The sequence below is a fragment of the Oncorhynchus keta genome, chromosome 25, assembly GCF_023373465.1.
Source record: "Oncorhynchus keta strain PuntledgeMale-10-30-2019 chromosome 25, Oket_V2, whole genome shotgun sequence".
NCBI lineage: Eukaryota > Metazoa > Chordata > Actinopteri > Salmoniformes > Salmonidae > Oncorhynchus > Oncorhynchus keta.
In genome coordinates, this window is record NC_068445.1 from 6,855,463 (window position 1) to 6,869,601 (window position 14,139).

The 14,139-nt window shown below is 43.5% G+C and overlaps 1 protein-coding gene across 5 annotated transcripts in view; it reads right to left on the bottom strand.

Moving 5' to 3' along the window:
• Positions 1-14,139, bottom strand: part of LOC118358043 (netrin-G2-like) — a 55,983-nt gene that overhangs the window by 25,170 nt on the left and 16,674 nt on the right. For all 5 annotated transcript variants that reach the window (XM_052478549.1, XM_052478547.1, XM_052478548.1 and 2 more), the window contains exons 3-4: positions 1,728-1,900; positions 498-521 (exon numbers count right to left, since the gene is read on the bottom strand). In XM_052478549.1, coding sequence (XP_052334509.1) covers positions 498-521; positions 1,728-1,900 — 197 coding nt within the window. The remainder of the gene's footprint in view (positions 1-497; positions 522-1,727; positions 1,901-14,139) is intronic.

The following is a 14,139-nucleotide window of genomic DNA, read 5'->3' on the forward strand; positions in this document are numbered from 1 at the left end:
CACACCAAGAAGGTAGAGAAAAACAGTCAAATGATATCAGATGCACTAACATGGGAAAATGCTGATCGTGGATATACCATGAAATCATCCTTTGGCCATCTCCCAAAACAATATGGTTACTTCACCACAGCTGTAGAAGTACAGTATCTCCTATAGGTCTGCAAAGAATCCCTATGAGAGACTCTGGTGTATACACTCACAATCCCTCTCACATCATGTCCCTGGATTAGCCCTCATCCGCACACTTTAAATCCCCTCCCCCTTTTAAGTTATAGACCAGCAGTAAGGGATATACAACTGTGGAAAAATGGGAGTTGTGAGTGGGATCGTTGTGATCAGAATGAAGGGACCCCGCCACAACATCAGAGGGGAGGGACACATTATAGAAGATAGTGTGCTATAAGTAAGACAAAAGAAGGATAGCATATGAACAGAGAATAAAAAAAGAATAATAAGCGACACCAAGCTCTACCCCGTTTGATTAGGACTTTACTTACTGCCAAGAGTCCCAGCAGCATCACCTGAGAGTGAGAGAGAGAGAGAGAGAGAGAGAGAGAGATACTTGAGGTTTACTCAGTTATCTTTGAGAATTACAGTGTTTTTATGAATACGTCTGGGGGAAAAAAGAGAGCTGGAGGTTTCCGATGCCGTTGGAAGCAGCAGGCCCCCCATTCCCTCTGTAGTTTGTGAGTATAGCATAGGGTGCTTCTGCATATGTATATGTGTACATCTGTACGATTCCTCAAACTTGCTGACATCTCTCCTTTGAAATGTGACAGCTTCAGCTGCTCCCCTCTGTGGCTGTGTAGAGCAGATAACCCAAATTCCTCTTCAACCATTACTTAATCCATCTAGTATGTGCCTGGTATAGTATGGTTGATACAGTATGGTATGGATGGTATCATGTTGGAAGTCTATACAGTAGCTATTAGGGATGAATATTTCCCCGAAAATCTACCAAGTTTCAATACCGGGAATAATTCATATCTATACCTCGAAATACCGCCAACATTTAAATTTTTTTTATTCAGAAGTGCCAATTTAAAGCGCCCGAGCCACCTTGTCGGCTTGGCTCTGCCACTATGTAAAGGTTTCAGAGCAAATTACACCGATATTTCCTAATGATAGTTACTTTATCTTAGATTCCCAGTGCATTTTCATGCGCAACAGGAGTGGGACTGGCTAGGAAAATAGCCAAGGCTCTAGGACAGGAGAAGAGGGAATGTTCCCTCGTGCCTCTCTGCATTGTTAACAAACGTAATGTCAGTGGCAGAGATGCCTTATGTAGGGAATTGTGCATAGGCCCATCACATTTGTGACTATCAGAATATTCACAATAATAATAATAATAATAAAGGCACACATTCTTTTATAGACTAAACCTACTGTATGGGTTTCCTGTCAGGTGTATTAACTGCATTCGGGTCGTGTGTGCAGTCCGGCAGTGTCAATTGTGTGTGCGCTTTGAATTTATGGCGACTTCGTGTGAAGTAAATAAGCTAGGCTAAAGGCTTCCATGTGACAACCTGTTTGGATAATGTGCTATAAATGTTTTTGCTAATCTGATCCTGCGCATGTTGTGCATTAGTGCCGGTATTGGGGGAAGATGTCATTTCCCGGGTCTTGTCATTGAATTTTTTCAGGAAATGTGAAGAGTGTTCACGGGACAGTCCCGGGATCCCGGTTACCCATGTTAATCCCTAGTAGCTATATTGTAGGTTACGTACAGGTATTGGGGGATCCGTTGGGGGTGGGTAGGTACGATCCAGGTTTCCATGACTTGGCTTTGAAGCCCCTCTCACAGCGAGTGCAGTCTTGGCCCGTCGTATTGTGTTCACAGTCACACTGCAGGCTTCCCTCCCGAAAGGTGCACTGGCCAGCATGGAGGTTACACTTACACCTATGGCAAGTTAGTTGGGGGAGAGAGGTATAATCAATGTCAGTCCACAACATGTCACGGTTATGCCTCGCTTGAATTTGAACAACTGCTATGCTAATCATGCATGATCATGTATACCTTGTGGGAATTGACATTACTGTAGACCAGCCAATCAATGCTTATGCCCCCTATGTACAGTAGAAATGAGCAGGTAGTTATCGATCAAGATATTGCTTGATAAATTGCTTACCTGGATAATTAGGGGTCTTAAATACAGTAGTAAGGTGAAAGAGTAAGATATAAATTACATTGTTAAAGCTGAGTATGAAGATCGTGAGTCACAATCTGCAGGACATATTTGCATGTTTTAGAATGGCAAGAGACAAAATCTTTCAGGGAAACAGAATCAAATAAATAGATAAGAAAATGTACACTCCCAGATCAACCAACACTTCCCAATCTCGAGAAATTACCTGGCCATGTACATCTAAATTATTTTTTCAAGGGGGTAGGATTGAGGTGGCAGGCAGGTTAGTATGGAAATGGTGACATTTGAATAACAATCTCCCTAATCAAATGAGGGAGTGACTTCCAATACCCTGTGTTCCACTCTGGTGAGCCACCCACCCTCCATTTGCATGAAATATTCATAGAATGGACCTCCACATCTCCAAAAGGATGTCTCCTCTCCTCCTCTCCTCGCCGCTCCTCTCAATTATGAGGGAAAATTCAATTGTATCAAAGGGGAATTATCCAAATAGTGACACTCTGATACCATAACGATGTACAGTAGGCTATCACTTTCTCAGGTGTGTTTTAACCAGTGGATATCTCGTCACACCGACTTCAATATTGACTTTAAAAGGTTAGGTATATGCTCATCCTGGTAAAGATATATACAAAAGGGGATAATATGAGGATGTGGCTCTTTCTCATTTCCTACCCAACACACTGAGGAGGATAATTGACAGACAGAGCCCGGTTTCATTCCAATCCCATTGACTTTAATTAAGTCTGTTTTCAAAAGCCCCCTTGGAAACAGTTGGAGTTTCTTCCACCCTCTCAAGACCTTTAAGCCATAATTAAAAACTTGGCGACAATCACGGGGCTTTTTCATCCCAGTGCTCCTGGAGACAGAACTCCCATCAAGCACCTCTTCATGACAAATTAATCAGTGGCCCACTTCGTCTCAGTGCCCTTGCTGGGAAAACCCACGGCTCTCCAGCTTATCACTGGATCCTCCACTTTAGCCCAACTATTAATCAATTACAGTACTCTTTGGGCAGTTAGCAATCATCGTCCACCAAACCTCTTTGCACAAAGATAATTTTATTCACTCCTTAAAGGTCCAGTGCAGTCAAAAACGTGATTTTCTTTGTGACCCTTTTAATTGAGAACAATCACAGGAAGGTACTTCATCAAATCAAGTTTTGGCACATGCACCGAATACAACAGGTGTAGACTTTACTGTGAAATGCTTACTTACGAGCCCTTTCCCAGAGTTAAAAAGTCAGAAAGAATTGCTCAATAAAAAAAAGGAAATAGTCATGCAATAAAATAACAAGACTATACTCAAGGAGTACCGGGTTAATGTGCAGGGGTACGGTGGTTGAGGTAATACAGTGAAGACCCCTTCACTTTTTTCACATTTTGTTACATTACAGCCTTATTCTAAAATAAATGTATTTTTAAAAAAGGTTCCTCAATCTCCAGACGGTACCACATAATGACAAAGGAAACGTGTTTTTAGACATTTTTTTAAATGTATTAAAATTTAAAAAACTGAAATTTACATAAGTATTCAGACCCTTGACTCAGTACTTTGTTGAAGTACCTTTGGCAGCGATTACAGCCTCAAGTCTTCTTGGGTATGACACTACAAGCTTGGCACACCTGTATTTGGAGAGTTTCTCCCATTGTTCTCTGCAGATCCTCTCAAGCTCTGTCAGGATGGATGTTGCTGCACAGCTATTTTCAGGTCTCTCCAGAGATGTTCGATCAGGTTCAAGTCCGGGCTCTGGCTGGGCCACTCAAGGAAATTCAGAGACTTGGCTGTGTGCTTAGGGTCGTTGTCCTGTTGAAAGGTGAACCTTCTCCCCAGACTGAGGTCCTGAGCACTCTGGAGTAGCTTTTTATCAAGGATCTCGCTGTATTTTTCTCCTTTAATCTCTTCCCTGATCCTGACTATTCTCCCAGTCCCTGCTGCCAAAAAACATCCCCACAGCATGACGCTGCCACCACCATGCTTCACCATAGGGATGGTATTGGCCAGGTGATGAGCGGTGCATGGTTTCCTCCAGACATGACGCTTGGCATTTTGGTTTTATCAGACTACAGAATCTTGTTTCTCATGGTCCTTTAGGTGCTTTTGGCATACTCCAAGTGGGCTGTCATGTGCCTTTTACTGAGGAGTGGCTTCCATCTGGCCACTCTACCGTAAAGGCCTGAATGGTGGAGTGCTGCAGAGATGGTTGTCCAGCTCTAGGAAGAGTCTTGGTGGTTACAAACTCCTTCCATTTAAGAATGATGGAGGACATTTAGTTCTTGGGGACCTTCAATGCTGCAGACTTGTTTTGATACCCTTCCCCAAATCTGTGCCTTAACACAATCCGGGCTTGGAGCTCTACGGACAATTCCTTCGACCTCATGGCTTGGTTTTTGCTCTGACATACACTGTCAACTGTGGGATCTTAGGAAGACAGGTGAGTGGATGTCCAATCAATTGAATTTACCACAGGAAGACTTCAATCAAGTTGTAGAAACATCTCAAGGATAATCAATGGGAACAGGATGCACCTGAGCTCAATTTCGAGTCTCATAGCAAAGGGTCTGAATCTTATGTAAATAAAGCATTTCTGTTTTTTATTTGCAAACATTTGCAAACATTTCTAGAAATGTTTTTTGTTTGTTTTGTCATTATGGGTTATTGTGTGTACATTGATGAGAAAAAAATGGTTAATCTATTTTTAGAATAAGGCTGTTATGTAACAAAATGTGAAAAGGGTGAAGGGGTCTGAATACTTTCCGAATGCACTGTATGTACATGTACCTTAGGCAGGGGTAAAAAGTGACTAGGCAATCAGGATAGATAATAAACAGAGTAGCAGCAGCGTATGTGAAGGGTGTGAAAGAGTGTGAAAGTGTGTCTGCGTGAGTGTGTGGCGTCAATATGTGTGTGTGTGTGTGAGCATATGTAGTGTGTGTGCGTGTGTGTACAGTATGTGTATGTGTGTGTTAGAGTGACAGTGTAGTATGTGTGAGTGTGTGGGTAGTGTCCAGTGAGTGTGCATAGAGCCAGTGCAGGATAGTGTTTTAATTTTTTAATTTTGAATTTTAATTAACCATTTGTCCAGGTAACCATTCCCAGTTTTATGGCTTGGGGGTAGAAGCTGTTCAGGAGTCTTTTGGCCCCAGACATGGTGCTTCAGTGCCGCTTGCCGTGCGGTAACAGAGAGAGCAGTCTATGACTTGGGTAAGTGGAGTCTTAGACCATTTTTAGGGCCTTCCTCTGATACAGCCTGGAATAGAGGTCCTGGATGGCAGGGAGCTCGGCCCCAGTGATGTACTGGGCGGTACGTACTACCCTCTGTAGTGCCTTACAGTCGGATGCCAAGAAGTTGCCATACCAAGCGGTGATGCAGCCAGTCAAGATGCTCTCAATGGTGCAACTATAGAACTTTTTTGAAAATTTGAGGGCCCATGCCAAATCTTTTCAGCCTCCTGAGGGGGAAGAGGCATTGCCCTCTTCATGACTGTGTTGGTGTGTTTGGACCATGATAGGTCCTTAGTGATGTGGACACTGAGGAACTTGAAGCTCTCAACCCGCTCAACTACAGCCCTATCTCGTTGAATGGGGGTGTGCTCAGCCCTCCGTTTCCTGTTGTCCACAATCAGCTCCTTTGTCTTTCTGACGTTGAGGGAGGGGTTGTTTTCCTGGCACCACACTGCCAGGTGTCTGATCTCCTTCCTTTAGGCTGTCTCATCGTTGTTGGTGATCCGGCCTACCACCGTCGTGTTGTCTGCAAACTTAATAATGTTGTTGGAGCCGCATGCGGCCTCAAAGTCGTGGGTGTACAGGGAGTACAGGAGAGGACTCAGCACGCACCTCGTGTTGCGGGTTAGCGTGGTGAATGTGTTGTTGCCTATCCTCACCAGCTGGGGTGGCCCGTCAGGAAGTGCAGGATCCAGTTGCAGAGGGAGGTGTTTAGTCCCAGGATCCTTAGCTTAGTGATGAGCTTTGAGGGTACTGTGGTGTTGAACCAGTCTTTCAAAGCACTTCATGGCTACAGATGTGAGTGATACGGGGCGATAATCATTTAGACAGGTTACCTTGGCATTATAGGGCACAGGGAATATGGTGGTCTCCTTGAAACATGTAGGTTTTACAGACTGGGTCGGGGAGAGGTTAAACATGTCAGTGAAGACACTTGCCAGCTGGTCAGTGCATGCTCTGAGTACATGTCCTGGTAATCCATCTGGCCCTGCGGCTTTGTGAATGTTAACCTGTTTAAAAGGTCTTACTCACATTGGCTACGGAGAGCTTGATTACAGTCATCCGGAACAGCTGGTGCTTCACTGGGCAGCTCGTGGCTGGGTTTTCCTTTGTAATCTGTGATAGTTTGCAGGCCCTACCTCATTCGACGAGCATCAGAGCCAGTATAGTAGGATTCGGTCTTAGACATGTATTGACACTTTGCCTGTTTGATGGTTCGTCGGAGGGCGTAGTGCAATTTCTTAAATAAACGTCCGGATTAGTGTCCCATTCCTTGAAATTGGCAGCTCTAGCCTTAGCTCAGTGCAGATGTTGCCTGTAATCCATGACTTCTGGTTGGGATATGTACGTACGGTCACAGTTCGGACAATGTCGTTGATGCACTTATTAATGAAGCTGGTGACTAATGTGCTTAACTACTCAATGCCGTCAGATTAATCACGGAACATATTCCAATCTGTGCTAGCATTGTTAAGCAGAAATGATTTGATAATGAGATTTTTTTTAAATGGCTGCATTGAACCTTTAACATGCTCATAGAACTTCCTTGCCAACTATTTCAGAAAGACAGCTCGAAACATTTCATGTTGAAGCCACCACAGATGTCTGAACCGAATACAGGAGTCCTTCCCGAGCTATTTCCGGCGTTCACAGGAACATTTTCCATCCTCCTCCACCATTTATGCTTACTAATAATGCATGAACGTCGAACATGTTAAATGTACAGGGTATTTGCATCCACTGGCAGGTCCCCAATTTCTGTAAGAAAGCCACTGTTGCATATTTAATGACACAGACCCGACCCAAGCCCTATCCCTGACTGTAGCGCTTCCAGGAGAAAGGGCACTCTAAACAAAAGAAATCGGATGCAAAAGAGACCTGTCTTGTCTGATGGCAGAATAAATGCCTACTGGCATATTCTAAATGTGCTTAGTTATGGGATGTGAAACTCTATGCAATGCGCACACACACTAGTAGGCAGATTGGTATGCATCACAGTGAATATTCTAAATTATTGATGCCTCACAAAAAGTGCAAAGTGGACAGTAAAGCCCCTTGATTAAAAAAGGGGAGCGAGCCAAGGAATCATCTGTTATACTGTAAAGGACAATATGGACAAGGTGGCTCTATCTTTGACTAAAAACACTGTTTTCCTCTTTTCCTTTAAGGCCTTCAAAGCCTATAAGTCACTGAAGCATGGGGGTGGCTGCGGAAAAGAGAATATACTGTATATTAATGGCTCTGTTCACACTGCGCTCTACATTCAGGAAGTATCCTGCCTTCACGCAGTGGGTGTCACAGACACACACAAAGTCAGACACACACGCACCCCCACACACTCATAGACCATCTATCCATAGTGAGTCATTCATTACTGAGACCATGTTAGATTTTCAAGAGCAAAATCAGTGTGCGGAAATTGCACTGTTGTCAATTTCTGTCCCCCTTATGAGTGTGGATGGAGCCTCACTAGTATGCTCTCGGAGGAAAATGCCCTCCTTCCGTCCTAGAACCAGGGCAGCTATATCCGGTTGCTGCAGGGCAAACCCCCCCACTGTCTGGGCTCATGAGCTCATGTTACAGGCCAGCCAAGCCCTGCTATTGGGCCAGCATCAAACCCCCATCCGGCCATCTGGAGTGGAAGAAGGAACAGTACCGTACATTCTACATATGCCTCGGACACACTACGATTACCACGCACAGGACAGGTTGACTGGAGGAGACGTTACGTATTAAGTCAGTTGCAATTGCAAACACAGGAAGACTTGAACAATACTGTTTTTTTTAAATCGGCCGAATATAATGACATAATCACGGCCTATAAATAGCTGAATGTTTATTAGCGTTGGCGAGCCAGAGCCACCAGCCCCCCTTTCAAGACGATATAAACAAAAAAAAGCTTGCATCTGCTGGAGAAATGCAGCATTTAGGTGAGTAAATAACAGCAAGCGCTAAACAAATGTGGATAGACAGATAAAAGGCTGGTGTAGAGTGGCATGCTCTGCTCACTTACAGCTGGGAGCTGCAGTTAATGGGAGCTTGATTTATTTCCTCAACTTCTCTCGTGAGAATCCCCCACTATTTACTTTCATTTGCCGGGCGCTCACTGCCAGTGACTCATGATGACTAGCTTAGTCCCAAATAAGAATGGATGGAGAGGAGACGGGGACAAATGGTGCCCTGCGAGGTACCCTCCTGCACAGAGGGGGCCACATCTGTCATTATTACAGCTGTTAAGACTCACTTCTTCTTTGAAAAACAATGACTGTTTCTGACCTACTACTCAGCTGGGACAATTAGGCTCATAACCACCATGATGCAGTTATAGAGTGGGCTTCACCTGACTATTGGGATTATCAATGAATCAGAGAGGGTCAAAAAAAAATAACATGACTTCATTCTGTAGGCCTGTATTGGTAGTCTAGGAGCAACATTGTATGGCTCCTGATATTGGTTTGCAGGTGTACAGGTTGTCTCCATAGGCTTTGAAGAGCCAAACATGTGTAATTGGCTTCAAACATCCTTTTCTGTTTGGTCCTGATCCGTGACTGGGACCGGACGAGTTCTGACCTCCGCTAATGATAAAGCTACTCAGGGTTCACACAACAGCTCTCCAATGGGGGTACCATTTCACCTCACTAACAGCCCCTTCCCTTTCCCTATATCTACTATACATTCCTATAGGGGTTCTGAGGTACTGCAGCTCCAGACTGCTGCTAGCCCCTTGACAGCAGATGCAGTCACACAGAGTTCATTGCTTCACATGCTTTTTGCCATTTCTCTCGTTTCTCTTTCACTGTGCTCTGAGGAACTTATGATATGAGGAGAAAATAAAAACCCTGCTGTTTCCCTCCAATACCCGCGAGAGCACTGGATCCCCAACCAACTCAGAGACAGCTACAGGAGACCTTTTTTCAACATTTTCCACCTTTGCCCCCTCCTGGAGGATTGTGCAGTTTAAGGGTTGGTGAGCACCAGAACGGCCCGTGGAGCACTTCCCCATGAGGGGAGCAGCAGCCCTTCACGCGGCTGGCTCTTTAACTACCAATTTCAAATGACCTTGAAAGCTTTGGCATGGACAGCTCCTGTAAATTATTTACACAGGATGCTTGAAAAAAAACACACACAAAAAAACACCTTCCCCTGCACTCCCAACGAACAAGGGTGGGAGTCAAATGCGAAGCGCAGCTCCTTTTCCCGAAGGGGTATGCAGATAGGCAGAGATATAGACACATTAGTGTAAGTGAGAAGTGTAGACAAAGTGGAGCAGTAGAAAGGGAGTTGGCTTTCAAATTTCTCTGAGCACATCAAAAAAGTTAAAGGACACTGGGAAAATAAAAGGCTCCTTTTGCATAATTCATTTGTGGGCTCCGTGGGTTGAGGCTCTGTGGGGGGGGTTCTGCCAATTATGACCAGAATGTTGTAAAAACACCTGCAGCGCAACTGTCCACAGCAGGGACCGTTAGGGACTGAATCCATTTCACTACTCCCGTAAAAACACAATGTGGAATCTGTACTATTTCTATCTACAGTAAATGAAGAGTAATGTGACAAAGGAATTATTATTGTTTTGATTTGACACACAGTCTCTGAACCCCCTCCGACGTTTTACATTTAGGTCATTTAGAAAACACTCTTATCCAGAGTGACATATCGGCGCAATTAGGGTTAAGTACCTTGCTTAAGCAAACTGTTGTTTTTCACCTAGTTGGCTCAGAGATTCGAACCAGCAACTTTTCAGTTACGAGCTCAACACTCTTGACCACTAGGCTACCTGCCGCCTATGTGACACAAGAACACGCAGAACATCTGTATGCCCGAGTCAGACACATCAAATCAAACCACCTTTGATTGGTCACATACACATATTCAGCAGATGTTATTGAGGGCCGAAATGCTTGGGTTCCTAGCGCCAACAGTGCAGTAGTATCCAACAGTGCAGTAGTATCTAACAGTGCAGTAGTATCCAACAGTGCAGTAGTATCTAACAGTGCAGTAGTATCTAACAGTGCAGTAGTATCCAACAGTGCAGTAGTATCTAACAGTGCAGTAGTATCCAACAGTGCAGTAGTATCTAACAGTAGTATCCAACAGTGCAGTAGTATGCAGTAGTATCCAACAGTGCAGTAGTATCCAACAGTGCAGTAGTATCTAACAGTGCAGTAGTAGTGCAGTAGTATCCAACAGTGCAGTAGTATCTAACAGTGCAGTAGTATCTAACAGTGCAGTAGTATCTAACAGTGCAGTAGTATCCAACAGTGCAGTAGTATCTAACAGTGCAGTAGTATCCAACAGTGCAGTAGTATCCAACAGTGCAGTAGTATCTAACAGTGCAGTAGTATCTAACAGTGCAGTAGTATCCAACAGTGCAGTAGTATCTAACAGTGCAGTAGTATCCAACAGTGCAGTAGTATCTAACAGTGCAGTAGTATCCAACAGTGCAGTAGTATCCAACAGTGCAGTAGTATCTAACAGTGCAGTAGTATCTAACAGTGCAGTAGTATCCAACAGTGCAGTAGTATCCAACAGTGCAGTAGTATCTAACAGTGCAGTAGTATCTAACAGTGCAGTAGTATCCAACAGTGCAGTAGTATCCAACAGTGCAGTAGTATCTAACAGTGCAGTAGTATCTAACAGTGCAGTAGTATCCAACAGTGCAGTAGTATCAACAGTGCAGTAGTATCCAACAGTGCAGTAGTATCTAACAGTGCAGTAGTATCTAACAGTGCAGTAGTATCCAACAGTGCAGTAGTATCCAACAGTGCAGTAGTATCTAACAGTGCAGTAGTAACAGTCAGTAGTATCCAACAGTGCAGTAGTATCCAACAGTGCAGTAGTATCTAACAGTGCAGTAGTATCCAACAGTGCAGTAGTATCTAACAGTGCAGTAGTATCTAACAGTGCAGTAGTATCTAACAGTGCAGTAGTATCCAACAGTGCAGTAGTATCCAACAGTGCAGTAGTATCTAACAGTGCAGTAGTATCCAACAGTGCAGTAGTATCTAACAGTGCAGTAGTATCTAACAGTGCAGTAGTATCCAACAGTGCAGTAGTATCTAACAGTGCAGTAGTATCCAACAGTGCAGTAGTATCTAACAGTGCAGTAGTATCCAACAGTGCAGTAGTATCTAACAATTCAGAAAATTTTAAAAGGAAAATAATGGAATTAAGAAAAAGAGAAATATTAGGAGGAGCAATGTAGGCATGGAATTGACTAAAATACAGTAGAATAAAAAAACAGTATATACATATGAGATGAGTAAAGCAGTATGTAAACATTATTAAAGTGACCAGTGTTCCAATTATTAAAATGGCCAGTGATTCCATGTCTATGTATATAGGGCAGCAGCCTCAAAGGTGCAGGGTTGAGTAACCGGATGGTAGCCGGCTAGTGATGGCTATTTAACAGTCTGATGGCCTTGAGATAGAAGCTGATGGCCTTACCGGACCACAACCTTACCGGGTTCAGTATGAGGCCTATCACAACTTTGAGCTATACAGTACTTCCTGGCATTAAGGGTGATAGTAATGATAATGAACCATATGCTCTTGTTCATTAAAGGATGGATGGACAGGTTGGCTGACCACAGTTCTCCTACTGTGATGGAGCTGCACCAAAAATGAGTCTGCCTCATCATTGAAATGGGCAGATGAAAATTTGATGAGGGACATCGTGCTGCTGAAATATTCTGTTTGCCTGGCAAGGACACCCCATTTTTGTTTGGGACCCTGGAGGCATGGGATCCATGCAGGCTGACACAATATTTACGCCTGAGGTGCAGTTTGCATACAAGGAGGATCCCACACTCAGCAGCCTTTTAAATATCCCATCCCCGCAAACGTTGCTGCATAACACCCAGATATCCCAGCTCTTTCCTCAGAGACAAATTGCCCGCCCAGTAACCTTTGAAGATACTGGCATCATTGGGGAAACAAACCGCTCTTCATTTCAAATTATGTTTTACTCCCTCAATTTGGCCCTTGTAAATGTATGTATAAATATTTCACCCTACAAATAAAAACTGTGCTTATCCCGATGTCCTCCCTTAGCGTTGCCTCTTACTTGAGCTACCTGGAGGATAGAGAGTTTGACGGTAAACTATAACGATAAAAGACCTAAAATTAGCACTAACCTGCTGAGTGACAATGCAAAGCTAGTCAAATGATCACAATTTTTCTAATAAATTGACACACTAGAAGCTTACAGTTTAAAAGGGCTGTTTCATCTCATTGGGTAATGAGGATCCTACAGAAATAGACAACACTGCAGAGCAGGGGGACTGGGGAGAGGGAGCGAGGGAGGGAAGGAGTGAGGGAGGGAGGTTGAGAGCGAGGGTGGGAAGGAAGGAGGAAGGGAGGGTGCTGTTCTCTACTCATACAGAGCTTACTTCCTGAGATGACAGCAATAGTTACTCATATTCCAGCCCCCTGAAATGTTAATTTCATTAGCCGCATTAGGGTTGTCCTGTAAGTGTTGGAGTACCAGACCACGAGCAGCGGTTTTCTATTTTCATAATTCATCTGCAACCCAAAGCAAAGTTGAGACCAACAGCGCAGAAAGCATGGACGGGTTAACTCTGTTATCCTCCTAAGCCTGGACAGAGCATCATCAGTCATACAATAGGCTACTCCCCTACAGGAGAACACAGTGAGAAAAGAACTGGTGGAAAAACTAGGCTTTAGAGAGAGAGAAAAAAATGGATGCATTTGTGAACATACAGTATCTACTATGCTGATATACTGTACTATACATTCAGTGGGACCAGACAGTCAAACCTTAAAATGATTTCAAATTAAATAAAAAAAACATGCACATAATGCATTTCACATTGCTACATTGTCTAGAATGGTCCATTTCTGAAGACAAATTGTTGAGAATACTAAGGAAAAGATCAATGAGAAGAGCATGTGCCTTGTTAAAGAAAATAATATTGACCAAGACCAGCAACAAAGTTCACAAGCAATATCATGTGCTGAGTCAACGTAATTCCACAAACTGTTACTACACACTGTGCAACTGTGTGTGTGTGTGTGTGTGTGTGTGTGTGTGTGTGTGTGTGTGTGTGTGTGTGTGTGTGTGTGTGTGTGTGTGTGTGTGTGTGTGTGTGTGTGTGTGTGTGTGTGTGTGTGTGTGTGTGTGTGTGTGCGTGCAGTGCACAGGTGTCATCATGCCAGCCAGGTTTTGGCTCTATCGACAGTATCCCTCACACAAACATACTGTATGTGTACTAACTAAGTAATGCCTTGCAGTTTCCTCAAGACACATTGTTCATTTCCCTCTTTTCAAAAGACACCTTCAACATACAGGTATCGACATTGAATCAACATTGTTTCAAAGTGTTTTGTCAACGTATTGTGACGTGGAATCTATGTGGACAATACTGTACATTGGATTTGAAAAAATGTTATCATGTAAACTGTTGTTTTAAGGGCGAAATTTCAACCACAGGATTATGTCATCATGGTAACCAATTTTCAACATAGATAAACCTTGTATATAATAGGTTGATTTTTTTCCCTTTGAAACAACGTTATATCCACTATCAAAACAATAGGCTGGGTAGCACCTACTACTGGACAATTGGCCTATCAACAGCTACCCTTTGGTCTCCCATACAGATTTTTAACCAAGCCCAGCCTTGCTTAGTTTTCATATTTGTCACTGACTACTACCAATATGCTATCATGAGAATGATTATTGAGAAATTATTATTCACAAAAAATATTCACTGTTGCTATCGAACTCATTCCGAAGGGTACGTTTAAG